The 26,754-nt window shown below is 43.8% G+C and overlaps 1 protein-coding gene across 8 annotated transcripts in view; it reads right to left on the bottom strand.

The window, feature by feature from the left end:
• The window catches only part of pip5k1ca (phosphatidylinositol-4-phosphate 5-kinase, type I, gamma a), a 63,416-nt gene that overhangs the window by 26,253 nt on the left and 10,409 nt on the right, over positions 1-26,754 (bottom strand). For all 8 annotated transcript variants that reach the window (XM_083559174.1, XM_083559173.1, XM_083559178.1 and 5 more), the window contains 7 exons: positions 24,593-24,723; positions 23,351-23,468; positions 18,661-18,813; positions 17,324-17,623; positions 16,319-16,524; positions 3,902-3,985; positions 3,722-3,770 (listed from right to left, as the gene is read on the bottom strand). In XM_083559174.1, the coding sequence (XP_083415300.1) occupies positions 3,722-3,770; positions 3,902-3,985; positions 16,319-16,524; positions 17,324-17,623; positions 18,661-18,813; positions 23,351-23,468; positions 24,593-24,723 (1,041 nt within the window). The remainder of the gene's footprint in view (positions 1-3,721; positions 3,771-3,901; positions 3,986-16,318; positions 16,525-17,323; positions 17,624-18,660; positions 18,814-23,350; positions 23,469-24,592; positions 24,724-26,754) is intronic.

Genomic DNA, 26,754 nt, shown 5'->3' with positions numbered 1-26,754 from the left:
GGGGGGGCACTCTATGATGACTGACGCTGTGCTCTGACACCAGCTTCCTATCGTCACACGGATAAACGCAGAAATAATTTCACTGTGCTGTAAAGTACATGTGACGTATAAATCACCCTTCTTTCTTTAAAAGCACCATAAATTATAAACTCAAACAAACTTAGTCACTAAACTTATACATTATTTTATACAACTTTATAACTGCTTTATTTTTGTAAAGCTGCTTTGAGACATTGTCCATTGTTAAAAAAAACGCTCTACTAATAAAACTGAATTGAATAGTAACATCCAGTTCCAGTTCCATCCAGAGTGAGATGGCGATTGTACACATTTCCTAGTGACCTCAATGAGCTCCACGGTGAATACAGGGATTTTCATTAACACCACAAACTGGGAAAAATAAAAAGAAATGTTAAAAGAAATTTAAAAAAAAACAACACCAACAGTTTCATAATTAGTACACACACACACACACACACACAATCACTGTCTCTCTAATAAGTTTTTAATAATCATTAAGTAACTAAAGCTGATCTTCTGGCACTACTTGCCGCAGCAAGAGTTCTTACTAGGTCAAGAAAATACGATCATATAACCCCAATCTTATCGTCCCTACATTGGCTTCCTATTAAGTTTCGAATAGACTACAAACTACTGCTACTCACTTATAAAGCACTAAATGGTTTGGCTCCCATGTATCTATCCAGTCTTTTAACACGCTACAATCCGTCACGCTCCCTGAGATCTCAAAACTCTGGGCTTCTAGTAGTTCCTAGAATAGCAAAGTCCACTAAAGGCGGTAGAGCATTTTCACATTTAGCTCCTAAACTTTGGAATAGTCTTCCTGACAGTGTTCGGGGTTCAGATACACTCTCCCAGTTTAAGTGCAGATTAAAAACATATCTTTTTAGCAAAGCCTACACATAACACACATCACACACATCACATCACAACCTTGTGCTCCAGAATATATGATTACATGCACATTATCAACTTGTGCTGTTAATATCATGAACAGCAGCTACGCTAATTCCTCTCCACTGCATCTCTTTCTCTCCCCATCCCGAGGCATCCTGAGGTTTGGCCAGCTCCAGTCACGTCCCACCTCGTGAAGATTATGGACCTATGGATGATCATGGAGAAGTAGATGCCGAGTGTTTAAAGGCCCTGGCATGGAGAAGCTGATGCTGGATCTATGATGATCACAAATTGTTCTGTATTGTTGAAAGATTTATGACCAAACTCTTGATGTCACCCATATGAGGATGGGTTCCCCTTTGAGTCTGGTTCCTCTCAAGGTTTCTTCCTCGTATCATCTAGGGGAGTTTTTCCTTGCCGCTGTCGCCGCAGCTTGCTCATCGGGGACAAACGCACACCATTCACCTTCACTGTTGTTTTCTGTAAAGCTGCTTTGAGACAATGTCTGTTGTGAAAAGCGCTATACAAATAAACTTGACTTGACTGACTTGACTTACTTTATCTGTGTGTGTGATTCAGAGCAGCAGAATTGAAGCTATTATGAGGCGAATATAAAATATTGAAAGTGTTATTTTGATCCATTCAGTCAGTTTTACTCTGCAAACATCAATAACAGCTTGAACTCCTCAATGTTGGGAAGTGACCATGGAATAAGGTAATGATCCACGGTGAGGTGTGAGGCCTTACACCATTATAATGTTCTCCACTTCACCTCAGGACCTTCACCATCTCCACTAACATCCCTCACATCTACACCTGGATTATCACTTCTTTACACTCTAATTGCACACAATTTTAATAAGTTATTATTTTTTAGCAACAGATTATTCAAGGCAGCTGTACGAGTAATTATTTACATACAGTGGTGTGAAAAAGTGTTTTCCTTTCTGATTTCTTTTTTTTTTTTTTTTTTTGCATGTTTATCACACTTTAATGTTTTAGATCATCAAACTAATTTATTATAAAAAATAAGAACGAGGAAAACAAAAGAGAGAAGGTTGGATGGTTTTGAGATGGTAAAGCAGGAAGTGAGAGCAGCGATTAAGAGGATGAAGAGTGGAAAGTCGGTTGGACCAGATGACATGGAGATGTTTAGGAGAGATGCAGTGGAGTTTTTAACCAGGTTGTTTAACAGGATTTTGGAAGGTGCGAAGATGCCTGAGGAATGGAGAAGGAGTGTGCTGGTACTGATCTTTAAGAATAAGAGAGATGTGCAGACCTGCAGTAACTACAGGGGAATAAAGTTGATCAGTCACACCATGAAGTTATGGGAAAGAGTAGTGGAAGCCAGGCTGAGAGAAGAGGTGACCATCTGTGAGCAGCAGTATGGTTTCATGCCGAGGAAGAGCACCACAGACGCTTTATTTGCTTTGAGAATGTTGATGGAGAAGTATAGAGAAGGTCAGAAGGAGTGTGTATTTGTGGATTTAGAGAAAGCGTATGACAGGGTGGAGAGAGGAGTTGTGGTATTGTATGAGGAAGTCTGGTGTGTCAGAGAAGTATGTAAGGGTGGTGCAGGACATGTATGAGGACAGTGTGACAGCAGTAAAGTGTGCAGTAGGAACGACAGACTGGTTCAAGGTGGAGGTTGGACTGCATCAAGGATCGGCTCTGAGCCCTTTCCTGTTTGCAGTTGTGATGGACAGTTTGATGGACGAGGTCAGACAGAAGTCTCCGTGGACTATGATGTTTGTGGATGATATTGTTATTTGTGGTGAGAGTAGGGAGCAGGTGGAGAAGAGCCTGGAGAGGTGGAGGTACACACTGGAGAGAAGGGGAATGAAAATCAGTAGGAATGAGACAGAGTACATGTGTGTGAATGAGAGGGAGGGCAGTGGAGGGGTGCGGTTGCATGAAGAAGAGGTGGAGAAGGTGGAGGAGTTCAGGTACTTAGGGTCAACAGTGTAAAGTAATGGAGAGTGTGTTAGAGAAGTAAATAAAAGAATGCAGGCAGGGTGGAGTGGGTGGAGAAGAGTGATAGCAGGAGTGATTTGTGATAGAAGAGTATCTGTGAGAGTGAAAGGCAAAGTTTATAGGACTGTGGTGAGACCTGAGATGTTGTATGGTTTAGAGACAGTGGCATTGAGTAAAAGACAGGAGGTGGAGCTGGAGGTAGCAGAGCTGAAGATGTTGAGATGTTCGTTGGGAGTGATGACAATGGACAGGATTAGAAATGAGTTTATTAGAGGACGTTTTGAAGACAAGGTGAGGGAGGTGAGATTGAGATGGTTTGGACATGTGCAGAGAAGGGACATATTAGTAGGTATATTAGTAGGAGAATGCTGAGGATGGAGCCACCAGGAATAAGGAAAAGAAGAAGACCAAGGAGGAGGTTTATGGATATGGTGAGAAGACATGCAGGTAGTTGGTTTGAAAGAGGCAGATGTTGAGGACAGGGGGGTATAGAGATGGATGATCTGCTGTGGCGCCCCTAATGGGAGAAGCCGAAAGAGGAAGAAGAAGAAGTGTTCTGATACAGTTTGTGACATTTATTTTACAGTTTAATGGGTTTATGGCCGCTGGATGTCTAATTTTCTCGATCTGTGACTGGATTAAAGTGTTTGAAGCTTCATAAATACATGCAGGAAGGAAAGTGACCTTAAAGACCAAGGGTGAAAGACCACAGAGGAGGAGTGTGCTGCTCATTCATTAAACCTTTATACAGAGCAGAAAATCGATCACATAACCCAGATCTCAACTGAGTGAAATGTGTACGTAGTGTAGAAGAAACTTTAATACTCACCCCGTCATGAACGAGAGCTTTCCATGTGTGTTCTAACTTCTTTATTAACCTGGAACAAAAATTACCAGTAGTGAGCTTCAGACTGGCGCTGAGTGAAGTTTGGATTTATTTACAGCTCGCAGTAAAACCAGAACATTGAACATTAAAACCACAACATTCTTACACGGTGGACTGTTTTACCTGTAAGACTGCAGGATGTCAATAATGCCAATGTACAGCAACAGATGCTCTCCTTTACCGTTCACTGCCGGGATTCCTCCCATCCTGAGGTGGAGAAAAATATATCATGACTTTTATAGACTTTTCTGCAGACAGCTGATGCTGAATGGATGAAATGCGCAGAGATTCTTTCTTCCAATCAAATCTCATTTGAATTGAATCATCAGATCGATACCCAGATGTGTTTAGTTCAGCACTGGTGTTTAGCTCAGCACTGGGGTCAAATTTGGCAGCATTTTCTGCCCATTAGCCAGTGCAAAATAATATAAAAAACTTTTATATTAATATATATAACCCTCTTCACTAATTACCAGTCTAAAGCAGAAACTGGAGTGTGTGTATATATAGGGGTATATCCCAGATGCTCTTGAGAATGCTCCATGATGGCACCACAGATGGCAGCCTTGTTGTGGAGGGCTCCAGTTGCTGCACTGTTTTTGTTAGTTTGTCCTGTCTTTTGTCTTTCATGTCACAGTCACTTTAATCAAAACTGCTGAACATTTGGCAGAACAAACCACACAATCTTTTACCAGTTTGGTTTATTAGGACGTTTTGCTGGACATTGTAGTTGGTGGAGCAGCGGCGCTCTTTAAAGGCTTTAAGCGTAAAAAGCAAGACGGCACGTTGGTCAGGCTCCGACAGTGCAGCTTTAGAACTGCGCTACCTAGTGTCCATCTGACGAATCAACAAAGTGGATGAACGTCTCCTGCTCTCCCAAACAAATAAGAACTTTTTAACTCTGCTTCTGTGTTTCACTGAAACTGTCTGTATGAAAACAAATGCGCGTTACATCTGCCCGGCTTCCAGCTGTTCAGAGCAGACCGCGATACAGAATCGGCAGGAAATAGGCGGAGGGACACATGCTCCTACATCAATGAAAGGTGGTGTACAGATGTAACAGCTATGAAGAAGTTGTGCTGTCCTGATCTAGAAGTGCTCTTCATCAACGGTAAGCGTTTCTACTCACCTGTTTCATTCACAGTTTATTTTCCTCCACAAGCGTGTGTGAACGCAGCGCTGCAACAGCTGGCACACAGGAACTTCCAAAATTGAAACAGCATATTACATGTTCTACCAGAGACAAAAACATTCTGGACCACTGATACACCACAATAAAGTGTTCATATCACTCCATCTGCAGAGCTGCTTTAGGACTCAGACCACTGCATGATTCATCTTCTCCCTACATACAGGCAAAAACTTCCATCTGCTAAGCCTGTAATATAGACTGTAAAAACATGGACCAGTATAAGAGCAGACATCACAAGCCTGTTTTTACTGCACTGAGTAGTGTTTTTGTAGCTGCTGCCTCAGATCTGGATGCAGCTCACAGACTCTGAACATCTAATAGCAGTTATTGTGAGGATTTATGCATTTCTACCAGGACATTTAACATACAACAACGAGAAGCCATGATTCACAGCAAGACTCAGACAACTTCATCAGGCCAAAGGGGAGCCCTACAGGAACAGGATCTTGTATAATCAGGCCAGGAACTAATATATACACACACACACACACACACACACACACACACACACACACACACACACACACACACACACACACACACACACACACACACACACACACACACAAACACTGACAAAAAAGATTAGAGTAGAAACTCTAAATAAATGAAGATCAGATTTCAGCCAGTGACCCTGCTTTAGTGTGGAAAGTCCTGAGGGACTCCACAAGCTACAAGACACCATACTCCAGCTCTGTAGGGAATCAACAACTGGCTGATGACCTAAATGAGTTTTACTGCAGAGTTTTTTTGCTGATTTCAAACCCGAACCCACACTGGCCGAGCGAGATCCTGAGGAAAAACAAAGGATGCGACCTATACTGGCATCTTTGAGGGAAACAAGCCAGCATCAGGAACTGGCTGAGGGCACGAGCACACCACGCTCCCTTACCTAGTATTCTGTTAGCCAACGTCCAGTCTCTGGAAAACAAGCTTGACGACCTCAGGGCAAGGATCAAGTTCCAGAGGGACATTCTGGACTGCAACCTTCTCTGCTTCACCGAGACATGGCTGAACCCAGCGGTACCGGACCACGCAATCCAGCCGGCCGAGTTTTTCTCGGTTCACCTTATGGACAGAACACTGGAGTCGGGAAAGTCAAGGGGAGGTGGACTGTGTCTGATGGTGAGCAACCACTGGTGGGACAGCGCAAGCATTGTTCCCAATTCACGCTACTGCACACCAAATTTGGAACTACTGACCATCTATCTACCTCGGGAATTCAGCTCGGTCAAAGTCAGTGCCGTTTATATCCCACCTCCAGCGGACACGGACACTGCAATATGGGATTTACATGAGACACTAACACTACACCAAACACAGCATCAGGACGCTGGAAGACTTTAAAAGTGCCAACCTCAAGCGCGCACTACCAAAACTTTCAGCAGCCCATCACCTGCCCCACTAGGGGCGGAAGGACACTGGACCACTGCTACACACCATTCAATAACAGCTACAAGGCACAATCACGTCCACCGTTCGGGAAATCGGACCATGCCTCCATCTTCCTCAAGCCTGTATACAAACAAAAGCTGAAACAGGAAGCTCCGGTTCAGAGGAATGTCGTGCGCTGGACGACCAATCGGTGGCTGCTCTGCAGGACGCTTAGAAAGACGCAGACCTGGACATGTTCGGGGGCAGCTCTAATGACGTCAACATGTTTTACGGAAGTGGTTGTGGGATTCATAGGGAAATTAGTGGAAGATACGGTACAGAAAACGCCCATCAGAACGTTTACCAACCATAAGCCGTGGGTGGATAAAACCATCCCCAATGCTCTGAGATCTCCGTTCTGTCCCGAAGAAACCCCAGCCCACCTGCCTCAACGACTACCACCCTGTAGCCCTGACCTCAGTAGTCATGAAGTGCTTTAAAAGACTTGTCAGAGACTGGATCCTCTACAGTTTGCGTATTGCCCAAACTGCTCTACTGAGGACGCCATTGCTCATCTCCACAAACGGTGAGCCATCTGGACTACAGAAAAGGGAATTATGCTGTTTGTGGACTACAGTTCAGCGTTTAACACCATAATTCCCTCCACACTAACCTTTAAGTTGGAGGTCCTAGGATCTCCAACTTCCTGACCGACGGACAGACCACAAACTGTATGGGTGGGCAAACACACCTCATCCACCCTCACTCTCAGCACTGGAGCTCCCCAGGGTTGTGTTCTGAGCCCTCTGCTGTACTCACTGTACATATATGACTGTGTGGCCACTACCAACTCCACCACCATCATCGTGTTTGCTGATGACACTGATGTGGTGGGCCTGATCTCCAACAACGACGAGGCGGCCTACCTACAGAAGATTAAAAACCTGGAGAGATGGTTCCAGGAGAACAATCTTCTACTTACCATCAGGAAAACTAAGTAGTTGATAGTGAACTTCAGCATGAAACAGGAACGGTCATACCAACTGCTAAACATTAAAGTGGAGAGAGTGGACAGTTTCCAGTACCTAGGTGTTCACACCACACAGGACCTGTCTTGGTCCTTCACATTAACAGCCTCTGTACCATCTGAGATACTTAAGAGACTAAGGTGCTAAGGACCGTTTACATTTGCACCATTGAGAGCATCCTGACGGGTAGCATTGCTTTCTGGTTCGGGAACAGCACCATGCAGGACAGGCAAGCCCTCCAGAGGGTGGTGCGCACTGAGCTCCCTAACCTGCAGGACATCCACTTGGGGCTGGACCAGGGCCAGGAAGATTGTGAAGGACCTCAGCCCTCCAAACAATGGACTATTTTCTTTGTTGCGTTCAGGAAAGTGCTTCTGCTCCATTAAATGCAAACACAGAGAGAATGAGTAGGAGCTTCTTCCCGTAGGCCATTCAGAGTTTAAACCAGGAAACACCCAGGATCTAGTACTGGACCTCCCTCTCCATCGTCACTCATTTCTGCACAATTTTTTTTTTTGCACTATTATGACACCTAAACTCTGGATTGCACAGCACAGTGCACTTTATTCCACACCACACTGCATATGGACACTTTAAGAATAATCACTAAATCACTTTAATTTGTGTTTTCAATATCTGCCATACTCATTCATGCATATACATACACCATATATCTTCTATAGTTTAGGTTCCCTGGTGGTCTAGTGGTTAGGATGCGGCGCTCTCAACGCTGCGGCCCGGGTCAGGGAACCAACCCCAGCCACTCTCAGTGCTGGTCCCAAGCCCGGATAAATGCGGAGGGTTGTGTTAGGAAGGGCATCCAGTGTAAAAACATGTGCCAAATCAAACATGCGGATGATCCGCTGTGGCGACCCCTAACAGGAGAAGCCGAAAGAAAGTTTATATATCTTCTATAGTTTATACTTTTTATTTATCTGCTTAATTTTTTTATCCTTAAATTTAACTCCTTTTTTAAGGCTAAGATTTTGGACAATCATACAAAGCATTTCACTGCATGTCGTACTCTGTATGTATGTGTATGTGACAAATAAAATTTTTGGATTTTATTAGATATTTAATTTGATACTGTAGATTTCAAACTCCTGGTCTCACACCTCACACCCGTCCTGACCATCTCACCACTCGACCATCAACACCTCCAGCAGCCCCCGTCTCTTGTGTACTTCAGATTAGTAAAGATGATGTGTGTCTTGTTTTCAGGAAACAAAAAAGAAGGAAAGAACCGGGCCAGACGTGTTTCACCAGCCTGTCTAAGAACCTGTGCAGACCAGCTGGCGTGCATCTTTCCACGGATCTTCCACAGATCAATGAAAATGTGTGAAGTGCCTACCTGCTTTAACCGTTCCACCATCATCGTCAGCCCATCCCTTAAGACTACAGACCAATTGCTCTAGCATCTGTGGTCATGGTCATTTGAGAGACTGTTGTTGATTTATCTGAAGGACATCACTGGACCGTTGCTGGACACCCTGCATGTCTGTGGATGAGGCGGTGAACATGGGACTGCACTTCTTCCTGCAACATCTGGACAAATCTGCGGTCTTATGTGAGGATCCTGTTTGTGGACTTCAGTTCAGCCTTCAATACAACATCCCAACATTCCTCCAGACCAAACTAACCCAGATCTCTGTTCTGAGCTGCACCTGTCAGTAGATCACCAGCTTTCTGACAGATAGGCAACAGTTAGTAAGACTGGGTAAATTCATGTCAAACAGCTATACTATCAGCACTGGTGTGTTCTTTCCCCACTGCTCTTCTTCCTGTACACCAACCACTGCACCTCTACAGACCCTCTCTAAAGCTCATGAAGTTTACAGACAACAGTCATTGGCCTCATTACCAACATTGATGAATCTGCATATAGAAGCGAGGTCCAGCAGCTGCCTGTCTGGTGCAGTCATAACAACCTAGAGCTTAATACGCTCAAATCAGTGGAGATGATTGTGGATTTCAGGAGAAACCCCCTGCACTCCCCCCCACTCACCATCATGAACAGCACAGTGGCAACAGTGGAGTCATTCAGGTTCCTGGGCACCACCATCTCCCAGGGCCTAAAGTGGAACAATCACATCGACTTCATTGTTAAAAAGGACCAACAGAGACTGTACTTCCTTCACCAGCTTATGAAGTTCAACCTGCCACAGCAGCTGCTCAAACAGTTCTACTCAGCCATCATGGAGTCTGTCCTGTGCTCTTCAATAACCGTCTGGTTTGGGCTCAGCTACATAATCAGGCATCAGAAGATAACAGAAGAAGGTTTGAACGGCTGAAAGGATTATTGATGCTCCTTTGCCCGTACTTCAGGAACTGTACACATCCAGAGTGAGCAAAGGGTTAGGGTTAGTTCACCCTGGATCCCTCACATCCAAACCATATGCTTTCTGAACTTTTGCTGTCTGGTCGACGCTACAGAGCACCGAACACCAGGACAGTAGGTACAGGAAAAGTTTCTTCAGTCCAGACAATCGACCTCATGAACACTTAAACGCTCTGCCCATTGTGCAATAAAATAAAACATATGTACAATACCACTTTTAATAATCTAAATCTGTACTTTTCTGTGCAATAATGTTTATTTTCTTAAAAAAAAAAATTGCAATAACCATTATACTTTTATTGTTTTTTATTTATTTAGGATTAGGGTTAGTTAATATTGGTTAGGGTTGTTGTTCAGTCTAACTCACTTTCCTAACCCTCACCCACATTGTAACCCTAACCCACGTTACCTAACCCACATCACCTAACCCACGTTACCTAAACCTAACCCACATTGTAACCCTAACCAACATTGTAACCCTAAACCATGTTACCTAACCCTAACGCACATTGTAACACTAACCCACGTTTCCAAACCCTAACCCACATGGTAACCCTAACCGATGTTACCTAATCCTAACCCACGTTACTTTACCGATGTAACCTAACCCTAACCCACATTGTAACCCTAACCCATGTTACCTAACCCTAACCCACATTGTAACACTAACCCACGTTTCCAAACCCTAACCCACATGGTAACCCTAACCGATGTTACCTAATCCTAACCCACGTTACTTTACCGATGTAACCTAACACTAACCCACATTGTAACCCTAACCCATGTTACCTAACCCTAAAATTAACTTTAACCCACGTTACATAACCCTAACCCATGTTACCTAACCCTAACCTTATCTCTAACCCACGTTACCTAACCCTAACCCACATTGTAACCCTAACCCAAGTTACCTAACCCTAACCCACGTTACCTAAGCCTAACCGACATTGTAACCCTAACCCATGTTAACTAACCCTTACCTACATTGTAACTCTAACCCACGTTACCTAACCTTAACCCACGTTACCTAACCCACATTACCTAACCCACGTTACCTAACCCACGTTACCTAAACCTAACCCACATTGTAACCCTAACCAACATTGTAACCCTAAACCATGTTACCTAACCCTAACGCACATTGTAACATTAACCCACGTTTCTGAACCCTAACCCACATGGTAACCCTAACCGATGTTACCTAATCCTAACCCACGTTACTTTACCGATGTAACCTAACCCTAACCCACATTGTAACCCTAACCCATGTTACCTAACCCTAACCCACATTGTAACACTAACCCACGTTTCCAAACCCTAACCCACATGGTAACCCTAACCGATGTTACCTAATCCTAACCCACGTTACTTTACCGATGTAACCTAACCCTAACCCACATTGTAACCCTAACCCATGTTACCTAACCCTAACCCACATTGTAACACTAACCCACATTTCCAAACCCTAACCCACATTTCCTAACACTAACCTACATTACCTAACACTAACCCACATTGTAACTCTAACCCACGTTACCTAACCTTAACCCACGTTACCTAACCCACATTACCTATCCCTAACCCACATTACCTAACCCACGTTACCTAACCCACGTTACCTAAACCTAACCCACATTGTAACCCTAACCAACATTGTAACCCTAAACCATGTTACCTAACCCTAACGCACATTGTAACACTAACCCACGTTTCTGAACCCTAACCCACATGGTAACCCTAACCGATGTTACCTAATCCTAACCCACGTTACTTTACCGATGTAACCTAACCCTAACCCACATTGTAACCCTAACCCATGTTACCTAACCCTAACCCACATTGTAACACTAACCCACGTTTCCAAACCCTAACCCACATGGTAACCCTAACCGATGTTACCTAACCCTAACCCACATTGTAACCCTAACCCATGTTACCTAACCCTAACCCACATTGTAACACTAACCCACGTTTCCAAACCCTAACCCACATTTCCTAACACTAACCTACATTACCTAACACTAACCCACATTGTAACCCTAACCCAAGTTACCTAACCCTGAGCCACATTACCTAACCCTAACCCAACATTGTAACCCTAACCCTAACTCACGTAACCTAACCCTAACCTTAACTCTAACCCACGTTACCTAACCCTCATTTTAACCCTAACCCACGTTACCTAACCCTAACCCACGTTACCTAACCCTAATCCACGTTACCTAACCCTAACCTACGTTACCTAACACAAACCTACATTGTAACCCTAATCCTAACCCACGTTACCTAACACTAACCCACATTGTAACCCTAACCCACATTACCTAACCCAACATTGTAACCCTAACCCACGTTACCTAACCCACATAACATAACCCTAACACATGTAACCTAACCCTAACCAGTTACCCAACACTATCCCTAACCCATGTTACCTAACCCTAACCCACGTTTCCTAACCTCAACCCACATTGTAACCCTAACCCATGTAAACTAACCCTAACTCTAACCCACATTGTAACCGTAACCCACGTTACCTAACCTTAACTCTAACCAACGTTACCCAACTCTAACCCGTTACCTAATCCTAACCCACGTTACCATACCGATGTAACCTAACCCTAACCCACATTGTAACCCTAACCCACGTTACCTAACCCTAAACTTAACTCTAACCCACGTTACCTAACCCTAACCCACATTGTAACCCTAACCCACATTGTAACCCTAACCCACATTGTAACCCTAACCCACGTTCCCTAACACTAAACCCTACCTAAACCTAACCCACATTGTAACCTTAACCAATGTTACCTAACCCTAACCCATATTACCTAACCCACGTTACCTAACCCTAACCCACATTTTAACCCTAACCCACGTTACCTAACTCTAACCCACATTGTAACTCTAACCTACGTTCCCTAACCCTAACCCACGTTACCTAACACTAACCCACATTGTAACCCTAACCCAAGTTACCTAACCCCAAGCCACATTACCTAACCCTAACCCAACATTGTAACCCTAACTCACGTAACCTAACCCTAACCTTAACTCTAACCCACGTTACCTAACCCTAACCCATGTTACCTAACACTAACCCACATAGTAACCCTAACCCACATTACCTAACCCAAAATTGTAACCCTACCCCTAACTCACGTTACCTAACCCACGTAACATAACCCTAACACACGTAACCCAACCCTAACCAGTTACCTAACACTATCCCTAACCCATTTTTCCTAACCCCAACCCACATTGTAACCCTAACCCATGTAACCTAACCCCAACTCTAACCCACATTGTAACTCTAACCCACATTGTAACCCTAACCCACATTGTAACCCTAACCCACGTTACCTAACCTTAACCTTAACTCTAACCAATGTTACCCAACTCTAACCCGTTACCTAACCCTAACCGACGTTACCTAACCTTAACCTTAACTCTAAACCATGTTACCTAACCATAACCCACATTGTAACCCTGACTTTAGGTTACTTACGTAACCTCGGTTCTCTGATAACAGGGGTGAGGTATCTCACTATGGGGAATCGCCTCGGGCGTGACCAATCCTGGAAGCATCAATCACACCACGTCCAATCTGACCAATCACGACAGTGATGCGGGAGTCCCGCCTCCCTATATACACCGCTGCTGGCGGTCCCTGCCTCATTCTCACATATCTCTTCTCCGTGCACTGCAAGGAGGGAAGTGTGGTGAGATACCGCACTCCTGTTATCAGAGAACCGGGGTTACGTAAGTAACCTAAAGTTCTCTTTCAAACATTCGTTCGGTATCTCACTTTGGGATATAGACAACTCCCGTATTGCAGATATGCTGTCCGAAGCAGGTGTCAACCAACTCAGTGATGTGATAAAAAGAGATAATCCCTCCCATGGAAGAGAGTGGAAACTTGAGAGGAATGACAAACATCCGATCCACGATGTTTCCATCATCCATTGTCATTCCCTTTCATATACACGTATACCCAAAATATACATATACACGTATACACACAAATGCATCTATAATATATAAATACATATATATATATATATATATATATATATATAATACACCCTCATGATGAATGAGCCAGCGAAGGCTCCGTGACATCCAGCCTATAAAAACGAACAAAAGTGTGCGGCGAAGCCCAGCATGCTGCCGCACAAATGTCCTGAATCGAAACACCCTTAAAAAGCGCCCATGAAGTGGCCAAGCCTCGGGTACTATGAGCCCTCAGTCCTTCCGGAGGGTTAAGACCCACCCTATTATAACTCATTATAACTCGCTCACCTTAGGGATAAATGCCGGATTAGTCTTGAGAGTCACTCGCGAGAAATCCAAAGCAAACCGCATACAGGAGTTATGAACTGACAAAGCATGAAGTTTACTAACCCGATTCGCGGTAGAAAGAGCCAACAACAAAGCAACCTTCAGTGACAGGAGCTTTAAGCCAATACTCTCTATCGGCTCAAAAGGAGGCTGAGAGAGCGCGCTCAGGACCACGGACAGATCCCATGGCAGACCCAGCGGCTTTGAGAACATGCTCAGGTGCCGCCCCCCCTTCATAAACCTGCACACGAGCGGGTGGTGACCGATAGTATTACCGTCAATCCCTACGTGGCATGCAGTAACAGCGGCAAGATAAACCTTAACGGTTGAAAAAACGCCCTGCCCTTATCCAAAAGTTCTTGCAAAAAGCACAACACATCTGCCACAGAGCAGTGAAAAGGGATAATATGTCTCTGAGCACACCATAGTTCAAACACACTCCATTTACTATCATATGCAGAGTGCGTCAAAGCTGCTCTCGCATTCTGAATCGTCTCAATCACCCTCGGAGGCAAACCAGCGACGCTGAGATTCATCCTCTCACGGGCCAGGCCCAGAGAGCGCGTGAAGTGAAGGAAGGACAGGAGAAACCTCGTCCATCAACTCTCCCCAGCTGCACTGTGCTTGTGAAGCAGCCTCGTCCAGCCTCGAGACATGGGTCCCCTTTATTCGCGGCCGCGACTCGCATGCGGCGCTCCCGAACCCTTGACGGGAAAAGAGCGCAGTGCGGGCAGCATGGTTAGCGAGCACGGTTTGAGCGTGCCGAACTCCTAAGCACACGATGCACAGGGGATGAGAGTCTTTTGCCGAGATCGTAGACCCGCATGCACACGGTCGGGATTGAACTTTCCCCGCCATCCACCCTGATGAACTCGCAGTCACCATAACAGAGGTGCAATCACCGGAAAAAAAGGAAACAATGAGATCAACATGACGAGCTTCTCGAAAGGGGTTTGAACGATATTTCACTACTCGCTTTACACGATGTGAAAAGAAAAGAAAGAAAATAAGGAAAGAACAGCAGAAGGGAATATCCGCTTTGACAGTGGATATTCTCCTCAAGAAGCAGCCGCGCTCGGAGACGTACCTTAACGGCCTGTCTGTGAACAGTTAAGCGACCGCCCCCAGAGGATCTGCTGAGGATAGCTTCCTAAAAGGATCTTCACGGGGAAGAGAACGAGTGTGAGGCAGGGACCGCCAGCAGCGGTGTATATAGGGAGGCGGGACTCCCGCATCACTGTCGTGATTGGTCTGTCAGCCGACAAAAGTGGTGTGATTGATGCTTCCAGGATTGGTCACGCCCGAGGCGATTCCCCATAGTGAGATACCGAACGAATGTTTAAAAGAGAACCCACGTTACCTAACCCACATTACCTAACCCTAACCCACGTTATCTAACCCACATTGTAAGCCTAACCCACGTTACCTAACCCACATTGTAACCCTAACCCACGTTACCTAACCCGAACCCTCATTGTAACCCTAACCCACGTTACCTAAGCCTAACCCACATTGTAACCCCAACCCACGTTTACCTAACCCACATTACCTAACCCACGTTACCTAACACCCATTACCTAGCCCGAACCCTCATTGTAACCCTAACCCATGTTACCTAACCCAAAACCTCATTCTAAGCCTAACCCACTTTGTAACCCTAACCCACGTTACCTAACCCTTACCCACGTTACCCAACCCTAACCCACATTGTAACCCTAACCCAAGTTACATAACCCTAACCTACATTACCTAACCCTAACCCACATTGTAACCCCAACCCAAGTTACCTAACCCACCTTACCTCACCCTAACCCACATTACCTATCCCTAACCGACATTGAAACCCTAACCCAAGTTACCTAACCCTAACCCACATTGTATCCCTAACCCACTTTACCTAACCCTGAACTTAACTCTAACCCACGTTATCTAACCCTAACCCACGTTATCTAACCCTAACCCACGTTACCTAACCCTAACCCCCCCCCCCAACCATACACACACACACACACACACACACACACACACACACACACACACACTTGTTGATAGTTGTCACCCATACACTGTTATACTTGATGTAACAGTTATGGAAGTGGTTTATTTACCAAGTGAGAAAACAAGAAACCTAATGTCATTTGGTGGAAAAAGACACTTTGTCACGATTTGGAATGATTACGAACAGCAGCGTAATCCAGTGTTAAACACCAATGTAAAATGCATAAAGGTCAGAATGTCTGGTGTTTGGATAAATTCAAGCTCACGTGTCATCTGTGTCAATTTCCTCTCCACAGGCTGAGGCTCCCAGGATTGACTCCATGGCAGTGGAATAGAGGGCTTTCTGGGCTGGTGGTCTTTTTCCATCACTGCTGCATTGAGAGCCCTCGATTTTCTGCTCCGTCTCACCTTGGTCCAGGTTATGCAGCCCCAGCAACAAGCTGTAATCCATGATCTTAAAACTCTCCAGAACCTACAGGCCAAACAGAGGAACTTTCAGAAACACTAACTTGAGACTGGATTATAGTGGCATTATAAGCTTCTGACGGTAGGGAAGAGGCTAAATAATGTCTTCAAGAAGTATAAGTAAATAGAGGGCAGGCACATATGCACACATACATACTAATAATAATGTTTAAAAAAGCAATATAGCTGAGCATGTTCTGCTTCAGTTTTCATAAAACACGCTGGTGTAAAGAGGTTTGGTGTAATGAAAGTTTTGACTTCACATGTACACAATTATTAATCCTCCTATTGATGGTTATTCAGTTTTTAATTGCAGTGATTCAGGGACACTGAATTTTCACAATGATTTCTCACCCAGTGACAAAAGAAAGGACTGTGTAACACAACATCAATAAGTGATGTCAGTGTAAAGCGACACGTCACTGTGTGAGGCAGTCTCTTTTAACAAACCTTCAGTTCTCTGTCCTCAGAGGGAGGAGCTGAGACATGAGGGATGCAAGGAAAGGAAAATGTAGAAAGGGGAAGCGCTCAGTAGGCACAGTTTGTCCCTGTATATATTCCTCACGCATTTATTTCCCCTTTTTGGGTAGTTTTTCCACTATCTTTGTGAAACATCTGTGCATGTTTTGTTTTTATCATTAAAGAGTGTATAAAGCCCCTATAAAATACAGTACATATTTAGTTTTGAGCTTTACATTTCCAACTTCCAAAGGTTTTGACCACATGGATTTTTGAAGGTGATGTTGATTCTTTATAACTCCAGGTTCCCCAAACACAAATAAACAGAGAACACAGCCAGCCCTCACCAAGCAGTCTCTCTGAAGTGTCTTGACCAGGGCATTGTAAGTGTCTACATCCAGCATCAGACCCTCAGGAATGTCCTGCATAAAGTCGAGGTCTTTAAACGTCGGCTTTGCCTTCTCTCGCTCTTTTTTGGAGGCCCGGCGCTTGTACGTCGAGCCCTTGAGGTCATATTTCAGGTGCATGCGTACCACCCTGGGCAGGATGTTGTTCATCACCACTATCCGGATGTTCTTCCCTCCAGACTGCACGCAGTACAAGCCGAAAAACTTAGGCAGTAAAGTGCGAGGGTTCTGGTTAAGGTTCTGTAAGAAGGAGAGAAAGAATTAGAATACAAAAATACATTATATATTTGAATCTGCCAAATTACATTTATACATAAAATACTTTTTTCTGATTTGTTCATAACTTTTAATGAAACACTTCTATTGCAATGACACTTGAGCCTGTTTACCATAATGCTCATCAATAAACCATATCACATCCTAATAAAACACGTCCTCCTGATTATGAACAGCCAGCTAAATCATTACTCATGTTCCTATGTAGAGTATCTTGTGACCCTCATGGGTGAAAATCAACACCCTTCTTGTTTTAAGTGAGGAATGATTTGAGATTTCAATGTTTTTTGTGAAGCCCTGAATTATTGTTGAATCGAAAAAGAAAAAACCCTGCTGCCGTTTGCTTTACTTCTAGACCAAAAAATACATCACATTTGCTCTGTATATCAGTGATAAAACGTTTTAGATCACCGCAGTCCTAATCCTTGGCTATGTTCAAGAAAGTGTGTTATGGGCTGAACAGAATGTGTGGTGAGTACTTGTTGCCAGAATCGTGACTATTTTATAATGAAGAATCGTGTGGTCTATAAAGGGGACTGGCATTTTTTACTTCATCATCAGCTAGCAGCCTGCATCCTCCAGAAAGCTGAGCTGAGCCATAGCCATCAATTCATCCTGTTCCATATCCACCATCGTGAGCAGTGCTCCTGGCTACGTGTACACATTTCTATTTTAATCTGCTAATTGTATTATTCGACTAATGGGTACATGTACTGCCTTGAGGAATGAGAATGAAAATAACAGCAATGTGCTGGAATGAAAATCAACACAAAACAATGAAAGCTTTACTGTGAACACTGTATAATATTCTGTACTGAAATCATTACTAAACAAATATTTACAGTTTAAAATGAAAGCGTCTGAGGACATTCTAAAGCAATGACTGAGATTCTCTAGAACTGTGGCTGCACTTTAGGAACCTTCACCTCCAGAAACAGTATAATATCACACACATACCCTGAGGGAAAAAGTCTAAATTCCTGAATGTTCAGGAAGCTCACCATGTAATATCCAGGCAAAAGCTTCTGCAGAAACTCTGCCTCTTTGTGCATGACTGTTTTGATGATGAACTCATCATCCTTGGTCACGTAGAACACAGAACCACTGGCTCCTGGGTTTGATAACTCGATCAGAGGCTCGTTACACAGCGAGTACTGCAAAGGACAAACACAACCAAAATACAAACAAGGGAGGATAAATATAAAATATAGAAGAATATAGATAAATATAGAAGGGAGGAGAAAGAAGCGTCAGAATCAACTTTCAGATTTAAAAAAAATAAAATAAAAAAAGAGAGAAAATTATTCAGAAGTTCTCAGTGAGGCGTCTGGCACATGATCCGCCGACTGTGGGAGAAACAAGTCACCCAAAGCAAACTAGCAAAATGCTCTCTCTCTCTCTCTCTCTCTCTCTCACACAAACACACACACACACACACACACACACACACACACACACACACACACACACACACACACACACACACATATACACATACACACAAAACACCCAGAAACATTTCACACACACAAACACACATCATGCACACAGGCATGTCACACACACCCATACAGTTCACATTTACTTAAACACACAAAGTTTTGGGTCTCATTAATAAGGCCCCTAACCCTCTGTGCTCCAGGGGGGCGCTCTATGATGACTAATGCTGTGCTCTGACACCAGCTTCCTATCGTCACATGGATAAATACAGAAATAATTTCACTGTGCTGTAAAGTACATGTGACGTATAAATCACCCTTCTTTCTGCAAAAGCACCATAAACTATAAACTCAAACAAACTTATAGTCACTAAACTTATACATTATTTTATACAACTTTATAACTGCTTTATTTTTGTAAAGCTGCTTTGAGACATTGTCCATTGTTAAAAAAAACGCTCTACTAATAAAACTGAATTGAATAGTAACATCCAGTTCCAGTTCCATCCAGAGTGAGATGGCGATTGTACACATTTCCTAGTGACCTCAATGAGCTCCACGGTGAATACAGGGATTTTCATTAACACCACAAACTGGGAAAAATAAAAAGTTTAAACAAGAAATTTTACAAAAAACAGCACCAGGAGGTAACACCAACAGTTTCATAATTAGTACACACACACACACACATTCACAATCACTGTCTCTCTAATAAGTTTTTAATAATCATTAAGTAACTAAAGCTGATCTTCTGGCACTACTTTATCTGTGTGTGTGATTCAGAGCAGCAGAATTGAAGCTATTATGAGGCGAATATAAAATATTGAAAGTGTTATTTTGATCCATTCAGTCAGTTTTACTCTGCAAACATCAATAACAGCTTGAACTCCTCAATGTTGGGAAGTGACCATGGAATAAGGTAATGATCCACGGTGAGGTGTGAGGCCTTATTATTCAAGGCAGCTGTACGAGTAATTATTTACATACAGTGGTGTGAAAAAGTGTTTTCCTTTCTGATTTCTTTTTTTTTTTTTTTGCATGTTTATCACACTTTAATGTTTTAGATCATCAAACTAATTTATTATAAAAAATAAGAACGAGGAAAACAAAAGAGAGAAGGTTGGATGGTTTTGAGATGGTAAAGCAGGAAGTGAGAGCAGCGATTAAGAGGATGAAGAGTGGAAAGTCGGTTGGACCAGATGACATGGAGAAGCATGGAGATGTTTAGGAGAGATGCAGTGGAGTTTTTAACCAGGTTGTTTAACAGGATTTTGGAAGGTGAGAAGATGCCTGAGGATGTGCAGACCTGCAGTAACTACAGGGGAATAAAGTTGATCAGTCACACCATGAAGTTATGGGAAAGAGTAGTGGAAGCCAGGCTGAGAGAAGAGGTGAGCATCTGTGAACAACAGTATGGTTTCATGCCGAGGAAGAGCACCACAGACGCAGTATATGCTTTGAAAATGTTGATGGAGAAGTATAGAGAAGGTCAGTAGGAGTTGTGTCAGAGAAGTATGTGAGGGTGGTGCAGGACATGTATGAGGACAGTGTGACAGCAGTGAAGGATCAGCTCTGAGCCCTTTCCTGTTTGCAGTGGTGATGGACAGGTTGAAGGACCAGTTCAGACAGAAGTCTCCGTGGACTATGATGTTTGTGGATGATATTGTGATTTGTGGTGAGAGTAGGGAGCAGGTGGAGAAGAGCCTGGAGAGGTGGAGGTACTCGCTGGAGAGAAGGGGAATGGAAGTCAGTAGGAATAAGACAGAGTACATGTGTGTGAATGAGAGGGAGGGCAGTGGAGGGTGCGGTTGCAGGGAGAAGATGTGGAGAAGGTGGAGGAGTTCAGGTACCTGGGGTCAACAGTGTAAAGTAATGGAGAGTGTGTTAGAGAAGTGAAGAAAAGAGTGCAGGCAGGGTGGAGTGTGTGGAGAAGAGTGATAGCAGGAGTGATTTGTGATAGAAGAGTATCTGTGAGAGTGAAAGGAAAAGTTTATAGGACTGTGGTGAGACCTGAGATGTTGTATGGATTAGAGACAGTGGCATTGAGTAAAAGACAGGAGGTGGAGCTGGAGGTAGCAGAGCTGAAGATGTTGAGATGTTTATTGGGAGTGACGACGATGGACAGGATTAGAAATGAGTTTATTAGAGGGACAGCGCATGTAGGACGTTTTGGAGACAAGGTGAGGGAGGTGAGATTGAGATGGTTTGGACATGTGCAGAGGAGAGACATGGGGTATATCAGTAGGAGAATGCTGAGGATGGAGCCGCCAGGAAGGAGGAAAAGAGGAAGGCCAAGGAGGAGGTTTATGGATGTGGTGAGGGAAAACATGCAGGTAGTTGGGTTAAAAGAGGCAGATGTAGAAGACAGGGGGGTATGGAGACGGATGATCTGCTGTGGCGACCCATCATTTGAGAAGCCGAAAGAAGAAGAAGAAACTAATTCTATTAAGATGCTGTGGCATGACCTTAAAAAAGCAGTTTATGCTCGAAAACCCTCCAATGTGGCTGAATTACAACAATTCTGCATAGATGAGTGACCAAAATCCCTCCACAGCGCTGTAACAGACTCACTGCAAGTCATCACAAACGCTTGATTGCAGTTGTTGCTGCTAAGGGTGGCCCAACTGGTTATTAGGTTTAGGGGGCAAACACTTTTTCACACAGGGCCATGTAGTTTTGGATTTTGTTTTCCCTCAATAATTAAAAACTGCATGTTGTGTCCACTTATGTTCTCTTTTACTAATATTTAAATCAGTTTGATGATCTGAAACATTAAATTGTGAAACATTTGTGGTAACAAATGGTATTTCCGGTATGGAATGAGTCACCACAGTGACACTGCGCTAACTCTGGTTCCTTTTTATACCCCTGGCATTGGTGTGTTTATTTAAATGTAATAATAATAATAATAATAATAATAATAATAATAATAATAAAATATGCTTAAAGTGCAAGGTGGAGACTTAACAAACTAGCGGCCCACTTCTTAATACGTTCCTCAGGGAACTCAGATTGAAACTGTGTGTCAGGGAGCCACCAGCCACACCTCCCTCCTTCACTTAACACTCTTCCTCCGCTTCTCCCTCCTACTAATCACCTACACCTGTCCTTCTCCTCCTAATCACCTACACCTGTCCTCCTCCTCCTAATAACCTACACCTGATCTTCTAATACTAATCACCTACACCTGTCCTCCTACTAATCACCTACACCTGTCCTCCTCCTACTAATCACCTACACCTGATCTTCTAATACTAATCACCTACACCTGATCTTTTAATACTAATCACCTACACCTGATCTTCTAATACTAATCACCTACACCTGATCTTCTAATACTAATCACCTACACCCGTCCTCCTCCTCCTAATAACCTACACCTGATCTTCTAATACTAATCACCTACACCTGTCCTCCTTCTACTAATCACCTACACCCGTCCTCCTCCTACTAATCACCTACACCTGATCTTCTAATACTAATCACCTACACCTGTCCTCCTTCTACTAATCACCTACACCCGTCCTCCTCCTACTAATCACCTACACCTGATCTTCTAATACTAATCACCTACACCTGTCCTCCTTCTACTAATCACCTACACCCGTCCTCCTCCTACTAATCACCTACACCTGATCTTCTAATACTAATCACCTACACCTGTCGTCCTCCTCCTAATAACCTTCACCTGATCTTCTAATACTAATCACCTACACCTGTCCTCTTCCTACTAATCACCTACACCTGTCCTCCATTTACCCTCCCCTTTATAAGGTCCCTATTCACTCACTGTCCGATCTACAGGTTACGGCCATAGATCATTCCAGACTACCTACTGCTCTGTTCCTTGTGCTTCCATGGTCCTGGCTACACTTCGTAGGAAGCACTCAGTTAAGGTTACCATTTGCTACAGTCTCATCTCAGGCTCCTGTGTGTTTGCATGTTTAGACCAAATAAAGACAATCTGGTTTTCTCCCGGTTTCTGACGCCTGGTCTATCTGAGACACTATGTTTCGCATGAAAACAAATTGTGTTTAGTACACGTGTGCACCTAACCGAAAGCCCTGTACTGAAACATTTTGGTACGGAAATGTGTATCGTTACACCCCTGTGATGTAATAATAATGTATAGAAAAACCGAGACAAACATGAAGGACAAAATAAATGTCTAAGAAGCACAGAGAGCCACATAGCCTTAATCACTGTTACACTGAGGAGTGATCAGGTTATAAACACACCTCTCAGGTCTTACCAGATAGTCATCAGGACGAATCCCAAACAGCTCCCTGAAGTAACGGAAAGCCACAGGAGCATAGGTCTTAAATCGGAAGTCTGGAAAGTGGTGGGCAGGTGTCAGGTTGCTCCCCTCACTAAAACACAAACAGATATAAATATGGAGAGGAATCTGATCAGCTGGAGTAAATCATTTTTAGCTGCACAGTAGAGATATCAGTCATTTCTAAACATATTTTACATAAAAGGCTGAAGTTAACATTGTGATTATCATCCAGTTCTTTCTTAAAGTAGGTGTTATTAATGCCCTGCTTCATTTTCCCACACATTAATGCTATTCTCTGCACAACGTATATAAGTATCTTTGTCTGTGTGTGTGCGCGTGTGTGTGTGTCAGTACTTGTGCATGTGTGTGTGTGTGTGTGTGTATATATATATATGTCTGTGTGACAGTGCTTGTGTGTGTGTGTGTGTGTGTGTGTGTGTGTGTGTGTGTGTGTGTGTGTGTGTATATATATATATATATATATGTCTGTGTGTCAGTGCTTGTGTGGGTGGGTGTCAGTACTTGTGTCTGTGTGTGTGCACGTGTGTGTGTCAGTACTTGGTGTTATTAATGCCCCGCTTCATTTTCCAACACAATACTGCTATTCTCTGTACAAAGTATATAAGTATCTCTGTCTGTGTGTGTCTGTGTGTCAGTGCTTGTGTGTGTGTGTGTGTCTATGTCTGTGTGTCAGTGCTTTTGTGTGTGTGTGTGTGTATGTCTGTGTCAGTGCTTGTGTGTGTGTGTCAGTACTTGTGTGTGCTTGTGTGTGTGCCTGTGTGTGAGTGTTTGTCTATGTCTGTGCTTGTGCTTGTGTGTGTGTGTGTGTGTCTGTCTATGTCATTGTGTCAGTGCTTGTGTGTGTGTGTGTGTGTGTGTGTGTCAGTACTTGTGTGTGCGCCTGTGCTTGTGTGTATGTGTGTGTGTCAGTACTTGTGTGTGCTTGTGTGTGTGTGTGTTTGTCTATATCTGTGTGTCAGTGCTTGTGTGTGTGTTTGTCTATGTCTGTCAGTGCTTGTGTGTGTGTGTGTGTGTGTGTGTGTGTGTGTGTGTGTGTGTGTGTGTGTGTGTGTGTGTGTGTGTGTCTGTCTATGTCTGTGTCAGTGCTTGTGTGTGTGTGTTTTTGATTTGATTTTGTAATAAAGAATTGTTAGTCCACATCATGGTCCTGGGATTTCTAAACAAAAAAAACCCAGAAGTAAATTCTACACAAACCTGGGAAAGAAGATGCTCTCCACTACGTAAAAGTCCTGCATGAGGACGTCCCTCTCAGGTTTGGAGCTTAGATTGCCCACCGTGTAGCCAATGCCCAGCTGGATGGCTCCTTTTAACGCTGATGATGTGGTCTGTGGAAGAAAGAGTCCTAACGTGAATCCTAAAAATAATGCAACAATAAAAAAAAAAACAGCCAAGATCGATGACGTCCTCAGTGGTTACACAACGTGACTGACTTTTTCATTTTCCTTCTGAAAATCTGTCATCATTTACATTTGCAGCATTTAGCAGACGCCTGTATCCAGAGCGACGTACAAAAGTGCTTTAATTCTCTATCAGTGAATAAATCTACACTGGATTACAAACTCTTGATTTCTACAAAGCAAACTTGGAAAGTGCTAATTTAAGTGTTTCAGGAAGATGAAGTGGAGGAGCAGCAGTGGGGTGGTGTGGGAGAACTTGGGCAAATTGAACACGTGCAGGTGCGTTTTGGATCATTTGCAGTGGACGAATAGCGTTCAGAGGAAGACCCGCCAGCAGAGAGCTGCAGTAGTTCAGTCTCAAATAACAAGCACCTGGGCAGCCTGTGTGGACAGAACTGGTCGAATCCTTCGGATGTTGTAAAGAAGAAATCAACAGGAACGAGCCACATTAGCAACATGTGAGGAAAAGGACAGCTGATTGTCCATAGTTACCCCAAGATTACGAGCAGTCGCTGAAGGGGAGAGCAGAGAGTCATGAAGAGTTATTCGGAGATCTTGACCTGGAGATGAATCACCTGGGATGACCAGCAGTTCTGTTTTGCTGGGGTTAGGGTTAGTCTGAGCACTCATCATTGAAGATATGTCTGTCAAGCATGCTGAGATCCGAGCGGAAGCTGTGGTATCTGAGGAGGGAAAGAAAAGATGAGTTGAGTGTTATCTGCATAGCAGTGGTAAGAAAACCCATGTGAGGATATGACTGCCAATAGAGTGGGTATAGAGGGAGAAAATGAAGGGCCCAAGTGCCGAGCCTTGTGGTGCACCAGTGGTGAGTCTGCATGGTGCAGATGTGGATCCCCTCCATGTTACCTGGTATGAGCGACCTTCCAGGTACAAAGCAAACCATTTCCATGCTGTTCCATGGATATCGAGGCTCCTGAGGGTAGACAAGAGAGTCTTGTGGTTGACTGTGTTCTGCTGAAAGGTCCAGGAAGATAAGTACAGATGACAGCTTGGCTGATCAACCAGCATGCAATTTTTCAGAAACCGCCAATTCCGTCTCTTTGGAATATGCTGCTTTGAAGCCAGACTGGTTCGGATCATGGAGGTTGTTTTGTGAGAGATAGACAGACAGTTGGTTAAAAACTTAGAAAGAAAGGAGAGAAGTGAAACCGGTCTGTAGTTGTTGATGTCTGATGGATCCAGAGCTGGTTTCTTTAAGATGGAAATGACCCTTGCTTGCTTGAAGGTAGTTGGCACATTGCCAGATGTTAAGGACCCGTTAATAATTGTGGAGATGAAGGGCAGAAGATCTTGTGAATTGGTCTGAAGCACAGTTGAAGGGATTGGATCCAGAGGGCATGTGGTGGGATTGCAAGATTGGATGACTTGCAGTATCTCATTTTCTGTTAAGGTTGAGAAGCTCGACAAACAAAGGAGTAGGGGATTTCTGGCTGTGTTGTGTAGTCATTGTTGGGAAGGAAGTGAAGGTCTGGGAGATTTCCTTAATCTTCTCATCATAGAAGCAAAGTCATCAGCAGTCAGGGAGGATGGAGCAGGTGTGGCAGGGGGGTTGAGTAGTGAAGAGATGATGTTGTAGAGCTTACAGGGATCTTGTGCAGGGACCTTGAGCTTTTCATTATAGAAGGCAGTGTTAGCGTAAATCATATCCGAAGAAAATTTGGTCAAGAGTGCACAGTAAGATGCAAGGTCTACATCGAGTTGTGATTTTTTCCACTTCCTCGCTGCTGATCTGAGTTCTCGTCGATTGCTGCGCAAAACTTCTGACAGCCAGAGTGTGGGACAAGAAGTCTTCTTGGGTTTTGTAGTCAAGGGGCAGAGGAGGTCCATGGTTGAGGAAAGAGAGGAGGGAAAGGAGTCAGTAGCAAAGTCCAAGGGTAGAGAGGAAAAGGAGTCAGGGTCAGGAAGAGATGAAAGAGTAAAAAAAGCTACAGAGGAGGG

Source organism: Silurus aristotelis (genome assembly GCF_946808225.1).
Source record: "Silurus aristotelis genome assembly, chromosome: 13".
Taxonomy (NCBI): Eukaryota; Metazoa; Chordata; class Actinopteri; order Siluriformes; family Siluridae; genus Silurus; species Silurus aristotelis.
Note: the sequence above shows the minus strand (reverse complement) of the source record. Positions and strands in the feature narration are given on the sequence as shown.